This window comes from Diaphorina citri, unplaced genomic scaffold (assembly GCF_000475195.1).
Source record: "Diaphorina citri unplaced genomic scaffold, Diaci psyllid genome assembly version 1.1 scaffold12, whole genome shotgun sequence".
Taxonomy (NCBI): domain Eukaryota; kingdom Metazoa; phylum Arthropoda; class Insecta; order Hemiptera; family Psyllidae; genus Diaphorina; species Diaphorina citri.
The window spans coordinates 405,142-430,002 of NW_007377451.1; the positions used below are offsets into that span (position 1 = coordinate 405,142).

At 38.2% G+C, this 24,861-nt stretch overlaps 1 protein-coding gene across 1 annotated transcript; it reads left to right on the forward strand.

The window, feature by feature from the left end:
- Positions 1 to 2,614: 2,614 nt before the first annotated feature.
- On the forward strand, positions 2,615 to 21,600 carry LOC103506643. Its single transcript, XM_026821564.1, has 10 exons — positions 2,615 to 3,048; positions 7,439 to 7,563; positions 7,899 to 7,990; positions 15,811 to 15,976; positions 19,491 to 19,639; positions 20,183 to 20,256; positions 20,432 to 20,458; positions 20,548 to 20,942; positions 20,995 to 21,097; positions 21,355 to 21,600. Exons 1-10 carry the CDS (start codon positions 2,851 to 2,853, stop codon positions 21,598 to 21,600), a joined length of 1,575 nt encoding a protein of 524 aa, XP_026677365.1. The 5' UTR covers positions 2,615 to 2,850.
- Positions 21,601 to 24,861: the final 3,261 nt, after the last annotated feature.

A 24,861-nucleotide genomic window follows, 5' to 3' on the forward strand; every position in this document is an offset into this window, starting at 1 on the left:
AGAACTGGAGCAGATCTCGGAGAAAGAAGTTGACCAAGAGAGAGAGATGGAAAATAAATGTAACACTTCACTTATTTTTCCTCTCTCTATCAATATGGACCTTCACAAAGTTACTGAGACATCCATCAAGAAGGTGAACAATAACCAACCATCATTAGCAGTGACACCTACGACTCTACAAAAATCTGAATCATGAATTGTCCGCCTCTGTGGCTGAGTGGTTGGAAGCACTGACTCTCAACCCGGAAATGCTGGATTCGAATCCCGATAGAGGCGGAAATTTCTACCAAAATTCTGTCATCTTACTTAGGTACCAGCTAGTCCCCACACACAAAAAGCCCAAACTGAGGCTTAGGTGTAGGGGCTGGTCAGCCCCAAAGGACGGGTTGAGCTTCTACGAGGTACCAGCTATACCTACATAAGGACATACTTTAATACGGGTTCCAGGACTTCCAGGTGAATACTTTATATGGGTTGCAGGCCATGTCGATCGACTGAAGTGTAGACGCACCTTTGGACAGAGAACAGGTCACGTGACACGTCTAGAGAGGCAGGGCCGTATCCATGATTTTTCGAGGGGAGGGGGCCTAATAGTACAGTGAAATACGGGGGGGGGGTTAGATGTTCCAAATTTTGAAAGTCTGATCTATGGTAAAGGAGAAAAATGAAGCTCGAGGGGGCCCGCCTCCTCTAAATACAGCCCTGTAGAAAGGGGATAATATCTCCTTATATCGGGTCCTAAGAAAGATTTTTAAGGAGGAACGGGATATCCGATTCGATTCCAGAACATTATTTTGTCACAAAGGGATTACATACAAGGTCATTGTTTCGTGCACGCTTCGAATCTTGTAATGTAGTTTGTAAGGAAATTACGTCTTAGATTCTTGTAGGACTTGAAATTTTTGTAGGAGATTTCTAATTCTAATACAGGGTGGAAGGTAGAACGAGGTACGCTCTGTAAGATTGTATGATATACAAGTATCTCTGAAAATGTAAAAATCCCTGTATTTTCTGTATTGTTTTGTACAATGCTTATGGTACCTGAGATCAATCAATGTGATTTCTCAATTATTTAGCCTTAAGATACCATGTTTTTTGGTTTTCTTTTGTGGGGTCTCGGTTTACTTGTTGTAAGTTGTTTTTATCCAGGAACTGTTGAACTTTTTGATTTAAATCGTTATTGTTTATGATTACAATAGATTTTCTTTTATCTGCAGGTATAATTGTGCTATTTGATAATTTGAGTTTCTGTCTCAGTTGGTGAAATCCCTGTATTTTGTTGAAAAATTATTGTACATATAAATCTTATTTAGGTAGTATCTATTTTAATTCATTGTTGAAAAATATGTTTGACATTTCAAAAGCTACGAGGAGTATTTAGCCTCAAAGAGCTCAAATGAAGTTTTCTTCACGGTACCTACCCAAGTGAAACAACTTTGAGTACAAACAATTCACACGGATAAAAATCCACTTTTTTTTCTACATTTTCCCAATGTATGAAACTGTACCATATCAGACCAAAACAATTGCCCAGAAGATTGAGATTTCTCAACGATTCCAACTTTCACCCGATCAGCCTCAAATGCAAAATATGCAACAAGCTCATTATTATTATTATGTTAAGGCGGTCTCTTCCTGATCCCTTATGTGCCGCGTCCATTTTAATCTAGGACTATTGCACAAGCTCATACCTACAGTACAAAATTTCTCAACAACTTCCGTATGCACCCAAAATAGAACGAATCGATGTCGATATATACGTACGTCACTCGAACATAAACAATCATAATGTATTAGTGTTTGAAAGAGCAATCGTATAATATAAAAGATCCTACGCAATACACTCCCACAAGGCTTCTTCAGTGTTAGGTCCGGATTCTCTTGAGATAATTCTGGAAGGAAACATGGTTCGTAGATTCGTAGAAGCTTATTATGTTAAGGCGGTCTCTTCCTGATCCCTTATGTGCCGCGTCCATTTTAATCTATAGGACTACTGCACAAGCTCATACCTACAGTACAAAATTTCTCAACAATTTCCGTATGCACCCAAAATAGAACGAATCAATGTCGATATATACGTACGCCACTCGAACATAAACAATCATAATGTATTAGTGTTTGAAAGAGCAATCGTATATAAAAGATCCTACGCAATACACTCCCACAAGGCTTCTTCAGTGTTAGGTCCGGATTCTCTTGAGATAATTCTGGAAGGAAACATGAAGTTTTGATAGAGGGAACTGTAACTGCTAAGGTCTTATCGTCCCGAAATCGTAGAAAGAAGGAAGACAGGATATAGGAGAAAGCCAGCCGTTCCGAGAACGAACATTATCCATTCAAGCTATTCGCTTCCTCACCCAACCTGAAGCCTGAGTAGAGCTGGGAAAATCCAGCAGCAGGCGATCACTCAAATGGGCACCCATCAGGATATCAATCAAGCTCAATGTTGCCTAACTTCAACGTGCTTTTGCCGCTGCCGCTGGTCAGTCAAATTTCATTATTGGTGACTTGTAAGTCCTGAAACCTGAAACCCAACTTTGGCCGAAAGCACGGAACACGTCCAATATTTTTCGGAACAGCTGGAAATGTTTTTGCTTGGGATGCTGGAGAAGTGTTTTAGTTCTCTTGTATGAATCATCTCAGCTGCACTCAGCTTGTCTTGTCTGAGTTTTATCATCACTCCAGTCTCCAGCCGAATCGATAGAGACTGTGCATACTCGATAACTTTCAATTTTCCAGACCATTTCCCACGGATTTTCCATAGTTTTTCTTCTAGATTCATAGATTTTCCTCTTTCCTCTAGAAAATAGAAAGTAAAAAGTTAATTGTGTTGAAAGTTAAGAAGTTAAAATGAAGTTAATCGTGAACTACCTGTGCGTTTCGCTCTATTATGCAATCGGGTTGTTGATTAGTTTGAAGTATTTGTTCTTGTATTTCGTACAAGTTTGCAGTGGAGCCTCTAGACCGGCTGAGGATCTGGAGGATGAAGATGTTTCCAAAGACTCCAAGTTTGACTTTCATGAGGAGACGTTGAAAATTAAAGAACAGGTAAGCCAGATGTTTTTCGTTTTCTCAAAAAGATTACCTTTTTTCCAAGCTGTATAATAACATCACTTTCAACTGGTAAGGTCTTCTGACGACAGGACGCGACGATGGTTTTGAAGGAATTGTAACTGTCTTTTATTTTCCCGAAATTGGAAAAGGAAGGATGATAGGATAGGTGGATAGGCGAAAGCCAGCCGTTCTGGGAAAGAAGTCCTTTCTTTCAGAGGCATCCTTTTTATTACCAACTTTTTTTTTTTTTTTTTTTTTTTTTACCGTGGCTTTTAACAGCCTGATGAAGTGACCTGACGGGGGTTTAGGACATGAATTGGAAGTAGGTATAGATACATATCTATTATCTATCCACAATTCCACTTTGAAATCTGAGAGTACTTCTGTCCGCGTAGATACTACAAACGATCGTTACTAACAGATACAGAAAAAGCAGCAAATTAGGTACTCAGGTGCTATTTCCTATCAGAGGGGAGGGAGAGACAAAGATAGTAGTGAGAGAAAAGGAGAATGAGGGACAAAGATTTCTTCTCCCCTATCTTTAGGAGGAGGAGGAGGAGGAGAGGAGGAAAAAGAAGAAGAAGGGAGCTCATTATTACCAAGTGAACACTGAAATGAAAAAAAAAAGTACAAAAAAGTATCATAATGAAAAAAAGTAGAAAAATGTAACATACCTTACCTAAAAAAAAAGAGAGTGAAAAATTTTTCCAATCGAGAGCTTTCAACAGCTGTGCCCCTTGGACCCCCCCCCTCTCCCTCCCTCCGTTCTGCCTACTATATGGTGTCACCAATTGAAATCCTGTGCATAAATTAAAACATGCGTTTCCAATATATATCTCGCATGATTCTTCTTTCTCTTTATACCCTATCATTCGCTTTATACTGTGGAATGTGTGAGGAGCAGAGGAGCTGCTCAACATACCTATCTAAACTTACAGTATCTACCAATGTATACTATCTATGTACTCTCATACCTTGTATTTATGTACTAGCACTATGTATGTATGTTTATATAAAATGTAGGATAAACTGTAATGTCTTATGATGTTAGTGCAGGTATCCATTATCGGTTTTTTTTTTTTTAATGAAAATTATTGCTTGAGAAGGATCCCTTCAACGATCAGTGGCCTTTTCCTGAAAGCGGGCAGTACCTATCTGATTGCTCCATAATTCAGAAATTCCAATTGCATACCGATTTCGCATCATACTGCCAAATACGAAGTGAAATGTAAATAATTTGACGTAAAAATGACGTCACCTTCATAAATATAATTGTTAAGAATATTTTGGTTTACAGAATGGTTTTTGTAATATCACCTCATAACACATAGAAAGTGCAAAAGAGTGTTAATTTTGAAATAAAATGTGGAGACCTTTTTCGCTCTGATATTAATCATTTCCACTAGGATTCAGTTGATTCCTTCTTAGGGCATCCGTCACTGCTGGTTTCTTTGTCCAAAACTCAGAGACAAATCTTCTAGGTGTTGTGTGATAGAAGGTAGGCGTCAAGTACGTAGGGTACGGTATGAATAGAATAGAATTATAATGTACCAATCCTATGTACAATTGTACATAAGCACAATACATAATTGCATATGTATATTACATGATACAGGGGCGAAGATGAAAAGAAGAGCAAATCGTAGAAATTCGATTACAAAATCGATTTTTACTCTCCAAAAAATCCTACCTCAAAATGCAAGTGTTTGGTACTTGCCAAGTAACAAGTACTTGAAGATGAGTATGTAATGATAATGATGAACTCTTTATTGTCCGGCTAGTTCGCTTTTAGAGTAGCGGGTCTGCTTTGTACATATAAAGAGCTTGGTCGTGAGTTTGTTAGATTCCCGCCCGGGGCGGATTTTATCCTAATCAAAACGACTGGCTTTCTCCTATTCTGCCTTCCTTCTCTCTTCGCTTACGGGACGATATAAGATCTTGGCAGTTTCCTCTATCAAACCTATTGAAAAAAATTCTTTTCTTCCTTACACGGATCTACGTCTCTGAATCTTCTAAACACTGTAGTCCATATTACAATCCATACATTTACGAGTATGTGTAGGAAAAATATGGTACTGAGGTAGGAAACATGGTACTGAGGTATGAAATATGGTACTGAGGTATGCACACTATTATAACATACATATGACATAAGCAAGACCAAAATGAGAAATACAGACTGAACATGACTCACTATGAAGTAAACTGTTTTATGACCTTCATTAATGACCTTGAGAGACAAGGTGGTTCTGGCACCTCGTGGTAAAGGAGAAAAATGAAGCTCGAGGGAGAGGGCCCACCCCCTCTAAATACAGCCCTGTAGAAAGGGGATAATATCTCCTTATATCGGGTCCTAAGAAAGATTTTTAAGGAAGAACGGGATATCCGATTCGATTCCAGAACATTATTTTGTCACAAAGGGATTACATACAAGGTCATTGTTTCGTGCACGCTTCGAATCTTGTAATGTAGTTTGTAAGGAAATTACGTCTTAGATTCTTGTAGGACTTGAAATTTTTGTAGGAGATTTCTAATTCTAATACAGGGTGGAAGGTAGAACGAGGTACGCTCTGTAAGATTGTATGATATACAAGTATCTCTGAAAATGTAAAAATCCCTGTATTTTCTGTATTGTTTTGTACAATGCTTATGGTACCTGAGATCAATCAATGTGATTTCTCAATTATTTAGCCTTAAGATACCATGTTTTTTGGTTTTCTTTTGTGGGGTCTCGGTTTACTTGTTGTAAGTTGTTTTTATCCAGGAACTGTTGAACTTTTTGATTTAAATCGTTATTGTTTATGATTACAATAGATTTTCTTTTATCTGCAGGTATAATTGTGCTATTTGATAATTTGAGTTTCTGTCTCAGTTGGTGAAGGATTTTCTTTTGGTTTTTATGGACATTTTGTATCCTTTTGTTCCTGTGGCTATTTGAGTTGCTGAAGATGTTCTCTATAACATTACATACTTTTGTATCCTTTTGTTCCTGTGGCTATTTGAGTTGCTGAAGATGTTCTCTATAACATTACATACTTCATGTCTGATTTTGTCCTGGTTTTGTGCCTCTGACTTCATTACACACATTTCAACGTTAATAACAGTATCTAGGTCATGATTGTTTGAATCTAGGTTAGGCATAATGTTGAAGTTTAGACCCTTTTCTAACAACGTAGTTTGTTTACTATCAAGTGTCAGGGACGTTTCATTGATGATTCTTGGGTAAAATGTATGATTATTTTTGACACGTTTTGTTCCCTGTTTTTTCAAAAGATTGTGGATCTTTTTGTCCGAGGTTTTCTTTTTCATGGATTTAATTTTGTCAAGTTCAGGTTGGAAAGAATTGTACAACTCTAAGAGTGCATCATCAGGTATGCTTTGTGTCAATGCATTGATGTTTTTCATAATGATATTTTGTTTCTTATATAAGTGCCTGATTTCATTGTTGAGCCAGTATCTTTGAGCATATATCTTAGTTTTTATAGCTACCTCAGACTTTGCCTTGATAGATACCTGTATGTAGTTAGGTATTATGTGATGTATTTTACAACGTCTATTGAAATCAATGTTCAAATTAGTTTTTAACAATTTGATGTTTTCGAATTTTATTTTATTTCGTCTGTTTGTGTCAATAAAATAAGCGGCTTGGCTTGCCATTTTAACTGTATTGTTTTGTACAACGCTTATGGTACCTGAGATCAATCAGTGTGATTTCTCAATTATTTAGCCTTAAGATACCATGTTTGGTACAAACATGGTATCTTAAGGCTAAATAATTGAGAAATCACATTGATCCCTGTATTTTGTTGAAAAATTATTGTACATACAAATCTTATTTAGGTAGTATCTGTTTTAATTCATTGTTGAAAAATACGTTTGACATTTCAAAAGCTACGAGGAGTATTTAGCCTCAAAGAGCTCAAATGAAGTTTTCTTCACGGTACCTACCCAAGTGAAACAACTTTGAGTACAAACAATTCACACGGATAAAAATCCACTTTTTTTTCTACATTTTCCCAATGTATGAAACTGTACCATATCAGACCAAAACAATTGCCCAGAACAAGGTTAGGAACTAGGAACGGAACGGATTTATTACAATTTCTTTACTGAGAAAATAGCGACATCCACTAATGTGTATTTCATTAAGAGAGAGAAATGGCACATCCACCAATTTACTGAAATAAAATCATTACCCAGTAGGTATGTATATTAGGTATGGGCACAATAACATTCAAGGAATAATGGCACATCGACCAATTTCTGTATCCAACATTATTCAGTGAAGAGGGATAATTACTAATCCAGCAGTTACTTAATCGTACGAAAAAAACAAGCAAGCACTGTGCGATACACATTAATCATTACTTCCTCAAATTTTCAGAATGTGCACTTCAATTTCGTAAGTGCGGGATCCCCAAAGAACCCCCTCATGTTATTTCTACACGGATTCCCAGAGTCTTGGTATATTTGGAAACATCAGATGTCCGAGTTTTCCCATGAATATTGGTAAGTGGAAAAGGGGGGCCAAATCAACCATCTGACAAGTCCAGAGTCGACATAAACGGTTACTGTGGTGTTGACGGTGTTGACCCAATACCTCAATGGAAGGGATTGTCCCTTGTCGCTCATTTAATGAGGGACATAATGTACCTGCGTAGGACTGCGGGCTTGGAAATTCGCTTATTCCACTTTTTCGATTCCAATCGAGGCTTTGAATGCCCTGCAAGAGCTCTTTTTCTAAGCTTTGAAGTTGAACTGAACTCATTATTTCTAGACGAAGATAGGTTGGTAAATGGAGTATCCGGAGCTCAGGACTTAATAGTCTTCTTTGTGTTTTACAGGACCGTAGCTGTGGACATCAAGACTAATTTCAGGACTATCGCGGACCGATATTTCCTGGTGGATAGTTTGAAAGTGTTTCTGGATCATTTGGGTATGTGTCAGCTCTTCTTCTTTTAAGTGGCATCAGAGTTCTCTCCTGAACAAGCCCTTTTACCCAACCTTACCAGCTCTTCCACCTAACCCTCCATCAGTTCAATTTTACGTTTCAATTTGACCATTTTCTTTTAGATTTTGACCAGTCGGACTATCGGGGTCTTTCATGAGGTGATACCTTTAAAAAATCACTCATACTCTTTGATTTCTGATTGACCCCGACAAATACCTAATACTGTCCTTTTTTGAAATATTAATTAGTAGATACCCACATATACAATTATTGTTATTTCCGCTTCCAGGCCGAAACCGGTGTATTCTGATAGGGAGAGACTTCGGTGGTAGTCTGGTCTGGTCATTCTTGGATAAATATCCTGAACTTGTGGTCAAATCCATCATCATCAATGTACCTCATCCAGCTGTGTTCAAACAAGAACTGAAGAAGATGTCACAACTCATCAAAACCAGGTGAGACACGCGTCACCAATGCTTCCACGTACCACAGATTGGGAACCTCTGTCCTATAGAAAGGAAAGTAAAAAAAAAAAAAAAAAAAATTAAATTAAAATTGGAGGCACCCCGAAATCCAAGCAAAAAACCTAAAAAACTTTGACCGCGCCGGGATCGAACCCGGGACTTCGGCAGTGCAAGCCTAGTGGTAAATACCCACTCGGCATGGAGGGTGCTTTAGGAAGGACGTTTGAGTAAATCTACAGGTCAATGAACCAAGAGGTCCAAAATTTTCTCTTGTCTAACAAATAGAACCTGGCCAGTCCAGACTTCAGACGAGTAATGTGGCACCAGACCCTATATATGTATGTAGACACGCTCACTCGAAAAATTTCGCTCTCGAATTTCCATCATGCCAATTTTCTCTTTTTACAACACTCGTACTCGTTTCAAATGAATAAAAATGCAAATTGCTTTCCCGCATGCTGGAGATTGTGGAGGCAAAGTAAATAGGTAGGTATCTCTGAACGTAAATGGAACACAGGCAAAAAAGATATCTATAGGTAACCTACATAGGTAGGTTTTGTAGGAATGCGCTTATTTAGATGAGGTTTTCACGTTTGTATTGTCAAGTACTTTGTATACCATGACGTCACGACTGTTTTAACTTTTTTTCCCATTGTTTTTAGATCGGGTAAATAAAATTTAATTTTTTCACCCTCTAAAAACGCCTTTTTGTCGTTTTGTGACTTCAGACTTGGATTTTTCAGAACTTTCTACCTACGTAGGAATCGACCTTCCTGTCTTATTATATTTTCTTCCCCCAAATGTAGATGTATATACTCTATTCACTATTCCATAGAACACAAAGTCAAATTCTATAAAACATCAATGAAATTCTATAGAACCCCGGCAAAAATTCTGCATGTCTGAGTATGAAAAAGTAAAAATCTGTAAACTGTAAATACCTACCTAGCGCGGTGTGTATTTTTTTTGTTTTCCATCCAATAAATTCCAATAGATATTCACCCACTCTCTAGATATATTCAGTATTCAGCCATACTCAATAGATATTCACACACACTCTACCAGTCATGGGGAAAATTCGATGTGAACACTTTGGCAGTGTCTTCAGACTTGGATTTTTCGGAACTTTCTACGTAGGAATCGACCTTCCAGTCTTATTATTTTTTCTTCCCCCAAATGTAGATGTATATCCTCTATTCACTATTCCATAGAACACAAAGTCAAATTCTATAGAACACCAATGAAATTCTATAGAACCCCGGCAAAAATTCTGCATGTCTGAGTATGAAAAAGTAAAAATCTGTAAACTAGTAAACTGTAAATACCTACCTAGCGCGGTGTGTATTTTTGTTTTCCATCCAATAAATTACAATAGATATTCACCCACTCTATAGATATATTCAGTATTCAGCCATACTCAATAGATATTCACACACACTCTACCAGTCATGGGGAAAATTCGATGTGAACACTTTGGCATATTATTATTACTATTGTTACCAAATACAGGGTGGACTAAGAGAGGTTTTCAAGCTTGCACGAGGTTTTTAAGATATTTTCACATGGGACTTTGTACTTTTCGAGAGATTCATAGTAATCTCAATCTTTATCTAATTAGTACATGTATAGGGAGTTTGGATCTGACTCAATGACTGAGTAGTCCATTGAAAAGAGTATAGTTCTTCATAACTCACTCTTTTACTCAATTCTAGTTGAAAGTGAGGGAACTTATCACTCTATGACTCACTGACTGAGTCACATGTTCACTAACTCAATTCTAGTTGAAAGTGAGGGAACTTATCACTCTATGACTCACTGATTGAGTCACATGTTCACAACTCACTTACTCATATCTACTTGGCAAGTGAGCCACCCTGTTTTTATCGAGAGTAACTTATCAGATGCTGTGTTGGAAACAGGCATTTTCAATTCAATGAAACCATGGCGTGAAAATTTGTTCGAAAATAATAATAGCATGTTTTTTTTTTGTGTTCTTACGATGTGTGAAAAAATATGCTCATTTGGCACCTCTTTTGGCGTCTGCCTAAAACATATTAACATACCCAGTACTCTGAGGTTAAAGTATACATATATAGCCTTCTAGAGGCACTTCAGGTACTTGCTCAAAATAGGTAACTGCTAATTCTTTGCATGCTAACTTTTCGTAGTTACCCAACATTGTGTGATATCTTGAGACTTAGGAAGGTATCACTCTATTGCGCTTAACCATGCTTAGAGATTAGCCCTGCAAATCTGTGTTTTATGTAAAAAAAAGTTATCATTAGTGGATGAGCCAAAATTATCTTTGTTAAATTAACTTGGGTATTGGACAGAGAGGAGAGAGAGAGAGAGAGAGAAGAGAGAGAAAGAGAGAGAGCGAGAGCGAGAGAGAGAGGAGATCTTAGATAAGGGTGAGAGAGGGATGGATGTCGAAGAATAAAGTTTGATAGAAGTAGATAGAGGTAGAACGGGAAAAGGCGAAGAAGAAGAAGAAGAAGATACTAGTAATGAGAAAGTATTGCATTCGGTCCATTTTTTTCAAAATTAGGAAATGGTCGGAAAACCCCGTTTTTTTTTTTTTTTTTTTTTTGAGGAGAGGAAGAAGAAGAAGAAGAAGAAGGGAGCTCAATTATTACCAAGTGAACACTGAAATGAAAAAAAAAAGTACAAAAAAGTATCATAATGAAAAAAAGTAGAAAAATGTAACATACCTACCTAGTAAAAAAAGAGAGTGAAAAATTTTTCAATCGAGAGCTTTTCAACAGCTGTGGCCCCTTTGAACCCCCCCCCCCCCCCCCCCCCCCCCCCTGCGCTACTATGGTGTCATCAATTGGAAATCTGTGCATAAATAAAAATGCAGTTCCCAATCATACGACTCGCAGATTGCTTCCTTTATACCTAACTTCGCCTTTATACTGTGGAATGTGAGGCCCCCTCGACGCCCCCCCCCCTCCCCCTCCCTCCGTTCTGCCTACTATATGGTGTCACCAATTGAAATCTGTGCATAAATAAAAACTGCGTTTCCAATATAGACTCGCATGATTGCTTTTCTCTTTATACCTAACTTCGCTTTATACTGTGGAATGTGTGAGGAGCAGAGGAGCTGCTCAACATACCTATCTAAACTTACAGTATCTACCAATGTACATATCTATGTACTCATACCTTGTATTTATGTACTAGCACTATGTATGTATGTTATATAAAATGTAGATAATAATGTCTATGATGTTAGTAGGTATCCATATCGGATTTTTTTTTTTTTAATGAAAATTATTGCTTGAGAAGGATCCCTTCAACGATCAGTGGCCTTTTCCTGAAAGCGGGCAGTACCTATCTGATTGCTCCATAATTCAGAAATTCCAATTGGATACCGATTTCGCATCACACGGCCAAATACGAAGTGAAATGTTGTAAATAATTTGACGTAAAAATGACGTCACCTTGATTAATATAATTGTTAAGAATGTTTTGGTTTACAGAATGGTTTTTGTAATATCACGTCATAACATAGGTACCTATAGAAAGTGCTAAAGAGTGTTAATCTTGAAATAAAATGTGGAGACCTTTTTCGCTCTGATATTAATCATTTCCACTAGGATTCAGTTGATTCCTTCTTAGGGCATCCGTCACTGCTGGTTTCTTTGTCCAAACCTCAGAGACAAATATTCTAGGTGTTGTGTGATAGAAGGTAGGCGTCAAGATTCTACGTAGGGTACGTTATGAATAGAATAGAATTATAATGTACCAATCCTATGTACATAATGTACCATACATAATTACATACATAATTGCATTTGCATATTATATGATACAGGGGCGAAGCTGAAATGAGAAGAGGGGCAAAACGTCGAAATTCGGTTATGTCAAAATCGATTTTTAAGACTTTTAATACTCTCCAAGACATTCAAGAATTTTTCCTTGAATGTTACTCACTAAGAAATAATAATACCTTGAAATTCAAGATTTTCCCCCCCAGAATTATTAGGTAGAATTAGGTACACCTTAAAATACATTTTCAATTAAACACGAGTGATAATAGTGGTCATCGAACTTTCTGCATAACAAGTAGGTAGGTATGAATGCTAAGTAAGAAGTACCTGAGTATGTAATTTATGTGAGAAAATGTGGAAAAAAATCCCCCCAAAAATTTGCACCACCACTTTCGTGTTCCTGGTAAAAAGACCTTTAATTTGATATATAGGTCGACCAGGTCAGACTGACAGACAGACACCGAAGCGAATACAATAGTCCGTTCGCTATACCTTTTATTATTAGTAATAATAAAGGAAGGACGGACTAAAAACTGTTTTCTCTGAAATTTTCTTTTTCTTGGTTACACGGATCTACGTCTCTGAATGTCTGAATCTTCTAAACACTGTAGTCCATACATTTATGTGTAGGAAACATGGTACTGAGGTATGAAATATGGTCTGAGGTATGCACACTATTATAAAATATGACATAAGCAAGACCAAAATGAGATATACAGACTGAACATGACTCACTATGAAGTAAACTGTTTTATGACCTTCATTAATGACCTTGAGAGACAAGGTGGTTCTGGCACCTCGTCTTGTAATCGAAATATCGTGGGTTCGAGTCCCAGAGGAAAGGCGGACAGGACAATGCAACGTTGAAATAAAAGTAAATTTGATAGTTGGGCTGTTCCAACTTTCAATGGAGCTCAGTAAAATAGCCTAATTTGTGTGAGACAATGTGAAAAAAATCCCCCAAAAACCAGTTTTTTTTTGTTTTTTTGGCTTTACGGTTGTCTGGACAAAATTTGCACCACCACTTTCGTGTTCCTGGTAAAAAGACCTTTAATTTGATATATAGGTCGACCAGGTTTTGGATAAGTCCCTTCTACGGGGACAGACGGACAGACTGACACCGAAGCGAATACAATAGTCCGTCCACTATACCTTTTATGATTAGTAATAATAAAGGAAGGACGGACTAAAAACTGTTTTCTCTGAAATTTTCTTTTTCTTGGTTACACGGATCATACCTACGTCTCTGAATGTCTGAATCTTCTAAACACTGTAATAAGAGTAGTCCATACATTTATGTGTAGGAAACATGGTACTGAGGTATGAAATATGGTACTGAGCTACTGAGGTATGTACACTATTATAAAATATGACATAAGCAATACCAAAATGAGAAATACAGACTGAACATGACTCACTATGAAGTAAATTGTCTTATGACCTTCATTAATGACCTTGAGAGACAAGGTGGTTCTGGTGCCTCCTCTTGTAATCGAAATATCGTGGGTTCGAGTCCCAGAGCAAAGGCGGACAGGACAATGCAACGTTGAAATAAAAGTAAATTTGATAGTTGGGCTGTTCCAACTTTCAATGGAGCTCAGTAAAATAGCATTGAGAGAGAAAGAGAGAGAGAGAGGGCGAAGGAGGGAGAGGGAGAGAGAGGGAGACAGGAGAATAGCCTAAATTGTATGAAATTTTGATGTTCTTTGCAAAATGCTGGTAAACCCATGTATGTATTGGTAGATTTCTATTCGAGGTAAAATAATAATAATACTTAATGATAATAATATATCACTGTTCAAATTAGCATACGAGATGAGTAGCGTTCGAGTGCTCATTAATTTCAAATTATCAAAATTATACATAGTAGGATGGAAGGGGGAGAGAGAGAAATTTTCGATGGTTAGGTACGTTAAAAAATCTAAAACAGAGACAGAGAGCTGATTTAATTAAATATAGGGGTGGACTATTGGGATGAATGGGGGGGGATGGTTATAAAAACATACCAACATTACCAACCATTGTTTTTTCTACCTACGATTTGATTTTATTGGACAAGGCTAGGAACAAAATGGATTTATTATCATCGGAAATCTAAAACAGAGACAGACAGCTGATTTAATTAAATATAGGGGTGGACTATTGGGATGAATGGGGGGGGATGGTTATAAAAATATACCAACATTACCAACCATTGTTTTTTCTACCTACGATTTGATTTTATTGGACAAGGCTAGGAACAAAATGGATTTATTATCATCGGTTGGGCATAGGCACATCTACCAATTTCTATAGGTACTGAGAAAAATAGATACACAGTAATAATAGGCTTGCCAAATATCCAAAATGTCGATTCGGGACGCGAATCCGCGAACATAATTGCCAAATCCGCGAAAATAATCGCAAAATCCGCGAACAAAATCGCCAAATCCGCGACCATAATCGCCAAATCCGCAAACAAAATCGCGAAATCCGCGAACATAATCGCGAAATCCGCGAACATAATCGCGAAATCCGCGAACATAATCGCCAAATCCGCGAACATAAACGCGAAATCCGCGAACAAAATCACCAAATCCGCGAACATAATCGCAAAATCCGCGAGCATAATCGCAAAATCCGCGAACAAAATCGCCAAATCCGCGAACAAAATCGCCAAATCCGCGAACAAAATCGCCAAATCCGCGAACAAAATCGCCAAATCCGCGAACAAAATCGCGAAATCCGCGAACAAAATCGCCAAATCCGCGAACATAATCGCGAAATCCGCGAACATAATCGCCAAATCCGCGAACATAATCGCCAAATCCCCGAACATAACCGCCAAATCCGCGAACATAATCGCGAAATCCGCGAACATAATCGCGAAATCCGCGAACATAATCGCGAAATCCGCGAACAAAATCGCCAAATCCGCGAACAAAATCGCCAAATCCGCGAACAAAATCGCCAAATCCGCGAACAAAATCGCCAAATCCGCGAACAAAATCGCCAAATCCGCGAACGACCAGTCGGACTATCGAGTCCTTTCATGAGGTGATACCTTTAAAAAATCACTCATACTCTTTGATTTCTGATTGACCCCGACAAATACCTAATATTGTCCATTTTTGAAATATGAATTAGTACATACCTACATACACAATTACTAGCTGAATTCCGTCGCTTCGCTCCGGAATCCCGCTAGTTCATCCCGAGGCATGGCCAAACTTGTAGAAAATAATAAAAAATACGGTCGAGCTGCGCGCTCCCTATTAGCTGCATAGTTATTAAACTAAAAAAACATACACGAGACTCAAAATGTTGGTCGAGAGCGGAACATTTCTCTCCCGCAGTCTCTGCACTCTGTGTATTTCTTATGGAGATTTTAGCGATCAAAAATTGATCATATCTCAGGATCGGTTTAGATTTTTGCAAAATCCTTTCTTATTGCACACCTAGACCATAATTTCAGCTTTCTAGGTGTTGTGGTTCTCGAGATAGAGCGATCAGTGTGTGAAATATGAAATGTGAATGAGTGAATATGGATCTTGTTTTTATAATATAAGATTGTTATTTCCGCTTCCAGGCCGAAACCGGTGTATTCTGATAGGGAGAGACTTCGGTGGTAGTCTGGTCTGGTCATTCTTGGATAAATATCCTGAACTAGTGGTCAAATCCATCATCATCAATGCACCCCATCCAGCTGTGTTCAAACAAGAACTGAAGAAGATGTCGCAACTCATCAAAACCAGGTGAGACACGCGTCACCAATGCTTCCACGTACCACAGATTGGGAACCTCTGTCCTATAGAAAGGAAAGTAAAAAAAAATCTAATCTAAATCTGAGTGCACCCCGAAATCCAAGCACAGAACCTAAAAAACTTTGACCCCGCCGGGAATCGAACCCGGGACCTCCGGAGTGCAAGCCTAGTGTGATACCCACTCGGCCATGGAAGTTGTTTTAGGAAGGACAGTTTGAGTGAAATCTACAGGTCAATGAACAAAGAGGTCAAAATTTTCTCTTGCTAACAAATAGAACCTGGCAGTCTAACCTTACCAGTTCTTCCACCTAACCCTCCATCAGTTCAATTTTACGTTTCAATTTGACCATTTTCTTTTAGATTTTTACTCAGTCGGACTATCGGGGCCTTTCATGAGGTGATACCTTTAAAAAATCACTCATACTCTTTGATTTCTGATTGACCCCGACAAATACCTAATACTGTCCATTTTACTTTGACCCCGCCGGGAATCAAACCCGGGACCTCCGGAGTGCAAGCCTAGTGTAATACCCACTCGGCCATGGAGGTTGCTTTAGGAAGGACAGTTTGAGTGAAATCTACAGGTCAATGAACAAAGAGGTCAAAATTTTCTCTTGCTAACAAATAGAACCTGGCAGTCCAGACTTCAGACGAGTAATGTGGCACCAGACCTATATATGTATGTAGACACCTCACTCGAAAAATTTCGCTCGAATTTCCAATCATGCCAATTTTCCTCTTTTTACAACACTCGTAATACTCGTTTCAAATGAATAAAAATGCAAATTGCTTTCCCGCATGCTGGAGATTGTGGAGGCAAAGTAAATAGGTATCCCTGAACGTAAAGGGAACACAGGCAAAAAATATATCTATAGGCACCTACATAGGTAGGTTTTGTAGGTATGTGCTTATTTAGATGAGGTTTTCACGTTTGTATTGTCAAGTACTTTGTACCATGACGTCACGACTGTTTTAACTTTTTTCCCATTGTTTTTAGATCGGGTAAATAAAATTGGATTTTTTCACCTTTTAAAAACGCCTTTTTGTCGTTTTGTGACTTCAGACTTGGATTTTTCGGAACTTTCTACGTAGGAATCGACCTTCCAGTCTTATTATATTTTCTTCCCCCAAATGTTAGATGTATATCCTCTCTTCACTATTCCATAGAACACAAAGTCAAATTCCATGGAACACCAATGAAATTCTATAGAACCCCGGCAAAAATTCTGCATGTCTGAGTATGAAAAAGTAAAAAATCTGTAAACTGTAAATACCTAGCGCGGTGTGTATTTTTAGAAGCAGGTATAGGTACATATCTATTATCTATCCACAATTCCACTTTGAAATCTGAGAGTATTAACTTACTTCTGTCTCGCGTAGATACTACCTACAAACGACCGTTACTAACAGATAAAGCAGCAAATTAGGTACTCAGGTGCTATTTCCTATCAGAGGGGAGGGAGGGACAAAGATTCTTCTCCCCTATCTTTAGGAGGAGGAGCAGAAGAAGAAGAAGAAAAAGAAGAAGAAGAAGAAGGGAGCTCAATTATTACCAAGTGAACACTCAAATGAAAATGAAAAAAAAAAGTACAAAAAAGTATCATAATGAAAAAAAAGTAGAAAAATGTAACATAGTAAAAAAAAAAGAGTGAAAAATTTTGACAGTTACCTAGTAAAATAAAATATACGAAATAACTTACAGGGAATAATGGCACATCCACCAATTTCTGTATCCAACATTATTCGATGAAGAGGGATAATCCAGCAGTTTTCAATCTTACGAAAACAACCAGCAAGGACTGTGCAATACACATTAATCATTACTTCCTCAAATTTTCAGAATGTGCACTTCAATTTCGTGAGTGCGGGATCTCCAAAGAACCCCCTCATGTTATTTCTACACGGATTCCCAGAGTCTTGGTATATTTGGAAACATCAGATGACCGAGTTTTCCCATGAATATTGGTAAGTGGAAAAGGGAGGCCAATTCAACCATCTTATAAGTCCAGAGTCGACAAAAACGGTTACTTTGGTGTTGACTCAATACCTCAATGGAAGGGATTGTCCCTTGTCGCTCATTTAATGAGGGACATAATGTACCCGCGTAGGACTGCGGGCTTGGAAATTCGCTTATTCCACTTTTTTGATTCCAATCGAGGCTTTGAATGCCCTGCAAGAGCTCTTTTTCTAAGTAAGCTTTGAAGTTGAACTGAACTCATTATTTCTAGACGAAGATAGGTTGGTAAATGGAGTATCCGGAGCTCAGGACTTAATAGTCTTCTTTGTGTTTTACAGGACCGTGGCTGTGGACATCAAGACAAATTTCAGGACTATTGCAGACCGATATTTCCTGGTGGACAGTTTGAAAGTGTTTCTGGATCATTTGGGTATGTGTCAGCTCTTTTTCTTTTAAGTGGCATCAGAGTTCTCTTCTGAACAAGCCCTTTTACCCAACCTTACCAGCTCTTCCACCTAACCTCCATCAGTTCAATTTTACGTTTCAATTTGACCATTTTCTTTTAGATTTTAACCCAGTCGGACTATCGAGGCCTTTCATGAGGTGATACCTTTAAAAAATCACTCATACTCTTTGATTTCTGATTGACCCCGACAAATACCTAATACTGTCCATTTTTGAAATATTAATTAGTACATACCTACATATACAATTATTGTTATTTCCGCTTCCAGGCCGAAACCGGTGTATTCTGATAGGGAGAGACTTCGGCGGTAGTCTGGTCTGGTCATTCCTGGATAAATATCCTGAACTTGTGGTCAAATCCATCATCATCAATGCACCCCATCCAGCTGTGTTCAAACAAGAACTGAGAGGTCTTATCGTCCCGAAATCGAAGAAAGAAGGAAGACATGATATAGGAGAAAGCCAGCCGTTCCGAGAACGAACATTCTCCATTCAAGCTATTCGCTTCCTCACCCAGCCTCAAGCCTGAGTAGGGCTGGGAAAATCCAGCAGGAGGCGATCACTCAAATGGGCACCCATCAGGATATCAATCAAGCTCAATGTTGCCTAACTTCAACGTGTTTTTGCCACTGCCGCTGATCAGTCAAATTTCATTATTGGTGACTTGTAAGTCTTGAAACCCAACTTTGGCCGAAAGCACGGAACACGTCCAATATTTTCGGAACAGCTGGAAATGTTTTTGCTTGGGATGCTGGAGAAGTGTTTTAGTTCTCTTGCATGAATCATCTCAGCTGCACTCAGCTTGTCTTGTCTGAGTTTTATCACTTTGTCTCCAGCCGAATCGATAGACTGTGCATACTCGATTATTTTCAATTTTCCAGCCCATTTCCCACGGACTTTTCATAGTTTTTCCTCTAGATTCATAGATTTTCCTTTTTCCTCTAGAAAATAGAAAGTAAAAAGTTAATGTTGAAAGTTAAGAAGTTAAAATGAAGTTAATCGTGAACTACCTGTGCGTTTCGCTCTATTATGCAATCGGGTTGTTGATTAGTTTGCGAACCTCTCCTGCTTTCTATTCCACAGCCCAAACATGTTCTACTTGATCCCCAAACTACCCGAGTGGCACTTCAGTAGGAAGAACTATCACAAGTTGGACACTCTGTATAAGGACGCAGAATTGAGTGCGGCTGAGATGAACACCATCAAGTATCACTTCAAAAAGAACAACTCTGGTGAGCTATTATAGTAATTACTATATTTTCTTTGTTATTTAAAGGGGTTGTAAGCTTTTTAGCAAGAAGTATGTATACATATTGGGTATTAGGTACTGTACGTATTTTCTTTGTTATTTTAAAGGGGTTTAATTTTTAAAGCTTTTTGGCAAGAAATACATACGAGTATTAAATATATGTAGACAACTGAATACATAGGATTTTGAGAGATGAACAATGCCTGTAAACTGGTAAAGAATGTTTTAACAGGCTGTCTGGTCTCAGAGACGGACGATACATTTTTTTTTTTTTTTTTTTTTTTTAAATGTTTCAACAGGCCGTCTTGTCTCAGAAACGGACAATACTGTCTTTCTTTTTTTTTTAATAATAATTATTTGTCAATTCGGATTTATCCTCCATTCGGCGGCAAACTATACCCACCTGATCACATTTACCCCAACCAGCCTGATTGGGGCTGGGAAAACTGGCTAGCACGCGATTGGCGAGATGGCCTTTTTGGGTTTTCTATCCCCTCACTCAAACCTTCGGTATCTATCATTTCAGAAAACCTCAAGAACGGACTCACCGTCCTGCGGTCCAACTTCATAGCGGACACAATATTCCGTCCTCATTCCAAGATCCTGGGGCTGGGAAAACTGGCTAGCACGCGATTGGCGAGATGGTCTGTTTGAGTTTTCTATCCCCTCACTCAAACCTTCGGTATCTATTATCATTTCAGAAAACCTCAAGAACGGACTCACCGTCCTGCGGTCCAACTTCATAGCGGACACAATATTCCGTCCTCATTCCAAGATCTCCACGGCCGAGACCTACCCTCAGGTGCTTGTCATCTACACCAAGTCCAACCCGAAGTACAACGACGCCTGCTTTGCCCACAACTTCGTCAAGCAAGCGCTCCATACCCTCAGGTGCTTGTCATCTACACCAAGTCCAACCCGAAGTACAACGACGCCTGCTTTGCCCACAACTTCGTCAAGCAAGCGCTCCAAGTGACGGAAATCCAAACTAAACACGGCCACTACTTCCAACTCAACGAACGCTCTTCTAAACTTCTCAACAGAATCATCCGAGACTACTTTGAAAATCCGAGCAAGTGGGACACCGACTGGAATGAAGAGGATAAGACAACAAGTGGAAATGTGCTCAAAGAAAACTTCGACGAACATGAGAAAGAGAAGGTGGATAAAGAGAGTGTGGGAGAAGTGTTCGATAAATTGATAAAACAATGCAATGAAACCATTGAGGATATCAAGGAGGATATGGAGGGAAAGAGAGAGAAGACACTACTTCCAACTCAACGAACGCTCTTCTAAACTTCTCAACAAAATCATCCGGGACTACTTTGAAAATCCGAGCAAGTGGGACACCGACTGGAATGAAGAGGACAAGACAACAAGTGGAAATGTGCTCAAAGAAAACTTCGACGAACATGAGAAAGAGAAGGTGGATAAAGAGAATGTGGGAGAAGTGTTCGATAAATTGATAAAACAATGCAATGAAACCATTGAGGATATCAAGGAGGATATGGAGGGAAAGAGATAAATCCGCGAACATAATCGGCAAATCCGCGAGCATAATCGCCAAATCCGCGAACATAATCGCCAAATCCGCGAACATAATCGCGAAATCACATAGGTACGATATGTACATATTATGTAGGTACGATAGGTGATAGGTAACATACCTATTATTAAAAACAGATAAACAAAATACAGTCGAACCTGGATAAACGAGAATCGGACTACTTTGAAAATCCGAGCAAGTGGGACACCGACTGGAATGAAGAGGACAAGACAACAAGTGGAAATGTGCTCAAAGAAAACTTCGACGAACATGAGAAAGAGAAGGTGGATAAAGAGAATGTGGGAGAAGTGTTCGATAAATTGATAAAACAATGCAATGAAACCATTGAGGATATCAAGGAGGATATGGATGGAAAGGGAGAGAAGAAAAGAGAATGAAAACGGAATGCGAAAGTACCGAATATAAAATGCCATTACCATTACACACACATATACCTTTATTACTTATAAATCCATTTGAAATAGAAAGTAAAAATCAGATCAATTAATTTTCCCTCCCGTTTATTTTTTTACATTTTTTTTTATTTCATTTTCCTTTTTTTTTACTTTCTTTGAACTTAATACTATTTTTTTTATCTCAAATAAGTAAAATTGTTGAAACTGCCTGTTTTGTTACGTTTACTTCCCGTCCTCTCTACTTCTTCCAATAAAGTGCAAAGAATTCCCCTACCTCCTGCTAACTAATTAGGAAAAGAAAAAATATCCGGTATGAACTGTGATCATCACACGACTTTTTATTACACTAGGTATGTGGAACTAAATAAAGAATAAAACATTAAGGAAGAAAGAGTTACTTGCCAAATTTTCGACTATTAAAGATGACACTTCTTTTGGACTCAGGCTGACCTTAAAAGCTGTATTTCCAGACTTCCACGAATTTCTCGATTTTAAAATTTTGGGTCCAATTCCAAAGTTGTCTCAAGCTCTCAATGTAATGTAATAGAAAGTAAAACCACGTCACAGGAGGAAAAACTGGAAAACCCCTATGAAATGCTGCGACCTAGTGGTATTTTCAAATATCATTCGCCAGGGCAAACAAAAAGCATTTTTCCTTTTTTTTCCTTAGAATTCCTTTTGCCTTTTTTTGCCTGGCAGTAGCAGTCAGCAGTTTTCAGTAGACATAGACTGATATCACGCTCTTTAGCTTTCATTCATTTAACACGTTTTTTTTTTATTGTAATTTAATTTTAGTTTATTTGTTTCAAGGACTGTTGCTTTTAATATGCGGACCTAGTTGACAAAAATTTCACGTCCTTTTTTTAGTTTTTTAGATATTAGTTATTATTATTATTTTTTAACCAACCGTTTTTTTGTACGAAACTTTTAGAGATAGATTAAAAACTTTTAGAGGTAAAATATATTTTTTCTCATTATTTTGTGTCTCCCTTTTTTTGTATTAATTTTTATAATTAAATTCAGTCACGACGTAATATATTTTGAGTGCTTTTTTTTGCATGTTTTTTGTGTTCTTATGATGTGTGAAAAATTATGGTCATTTGACACCTCTTTTGACGTCTGCCTAAAACATACCCAGTACTCTGATGTTAAAGAATATATAGCCTTCTAGAGGCACATCAGGTACTTGCTGAAAATAGGTAATTGCTAATTCTTTGCATGCTAACTGTTCGTAGTTATCTAACATTGTGTGATACCTTGAGACTTAGGAAGGTATCACTCTATTACGCTTAACCATGCTTAGAGATTAGCCCTGCAAATCTGACTGCCGATTTTCATATTTTCGTAGAGTTCCATATTTGTAACGCTAGTGTTTTCTGTAACATCAGGTCTTGAAGGGTTAAATTTACTACATTACCTATTAGTTACTACCTATGATATTTAGGTATAGCCGGGGAACCTGTATCTTCAGAGAGAGAGAGAGAGAGAGAGAGAGAGAGAGAGAGAGAGAGAGAGAGAAAAGAAATAAAGAGAGAGAGCGAGACAGAGAGAAAGAAATAAAGAGAGAGAGAGAGAGAATGAAGGAGATAAAAAAAGTTATAATTAGTGGATGTGCCAAAATTATCTTTGTCGAATTAACTTGGGTATTGGAAGATAATATTCTCTCCTCCACCTCCTCCTCTTTATACTAAACTTCCTCCTGTTCTTCCTCCTCCTCCACCTTTCTCTCCTCCCTCCCATTATTCCTTCGCTCTATCCATCTCATTGGTGTCAAAAAATATCAAATCTTCTTCTTTTACTTCCTCGTTTTCTTCTTCTTCTCCTCCTCCTCCTTCCCCTTCTTCTACTATTGTCTTTACTTCTCCTCCTCCTCCTCCTCCTTCTTCTTCATAATATTTTCTCCTTCAAAATATTCTTAATCTTCATCTCCATCGTTATTTATTCCCTCTTATTCTTCATCAATATGTAATCGGTCTCTCCTTCTCTTCCTCGTCCTCCTCCTTTCTAACTTTATCTCTGTTATCAGTGTTTATTTATTGCTCACTAGTGGTTGACCCGTCCTTTGTACGGGACCACCACACACACACAAATACACCCCCCACACACACCACACCCATCACACACATCCCTAGTACACACCTCCTAAGCTAAAAGAAAGAAAAGAAGAAGAAGAAGAAGAAGAAGAAGAAGAAGAAGAAGAAGAAGAGGAAGAAGAAGAAAAAGAAGAGAAAAATATTACAGTCACTAAATAATATATGTATGTAGGTAAGGTAGGTAGATCTCTGATGTGTACCTCTTTGCCTGCAAGTTTTCTAGCTTGCGAGAAAGCCATTTTGACTTCACCTTTTCGTTCCTGGAACATGTTCCTTTTAACATCTGGATGGCAGACTTTGTCCTATTCATTACTATACAGTTTCGTTCTTGTTATTTCTTTATTATAAAATCTTTCAAAGGATTTTCTGGAAGTACCCCCAGCGCCCATTTGACATGCGCTTATACATAATCATAAGCATCTTCAAAGGTCAGTTCTGTTCCTGGAAAGCTGTTCCTGTTATCTTCGTCCTGTAATTGGCTACTCACATAGGCGGTTCTTGCCTAAATTTTTGGGGGGGCTTGATTTTGAAGGTACACCTTCAAAATTTTGATTTAGCTTTATGTAAGAAAATCTGGTGTGAACATCACACGACTTTCCTTATCCTATTGAATGATGCTTATTTGAGTATTATTTTACCCTAACTTTTACCATATCTCTAACCGTTTAGTCGGTATAGCTGAAAACCGCCAAAAAACGGTCGAAATCCGTCCAAAAGCGGTCAAAATGCCGCCAACCGCAGGACCTATCTCAACTAACTTTTCTGTTGCATCCTTGTCACATTTGTGAACTACATACCAAATTTCAAGTCTCTAGCTCATACCGTTCCCGAGAATATTGTTAATAGACCGAAAACCGCCAAAAAGCGGTAAAATGCCGCCAAGCGTTGCACCGGTCTTAACCAAAAGTTTCGTGTCGCATCCTTGTCACATTTGACAGCTGCATGCTGGTAAAATGCCGCCAACCAATGCACCGATCTTATCCAGTTTCGTGTCGCATCCTTGTCACATTTGACATCCACATACCAAATTCCAAGTCTCTAGCTCTTACTGTTCTCGAGATATTTTGTTTACAGACAGACAGACACACATACGGACCAATGGCTGAAACTTTGGATTTATAGGCTCTAGGGACCTCAAAACGTGTTTTGG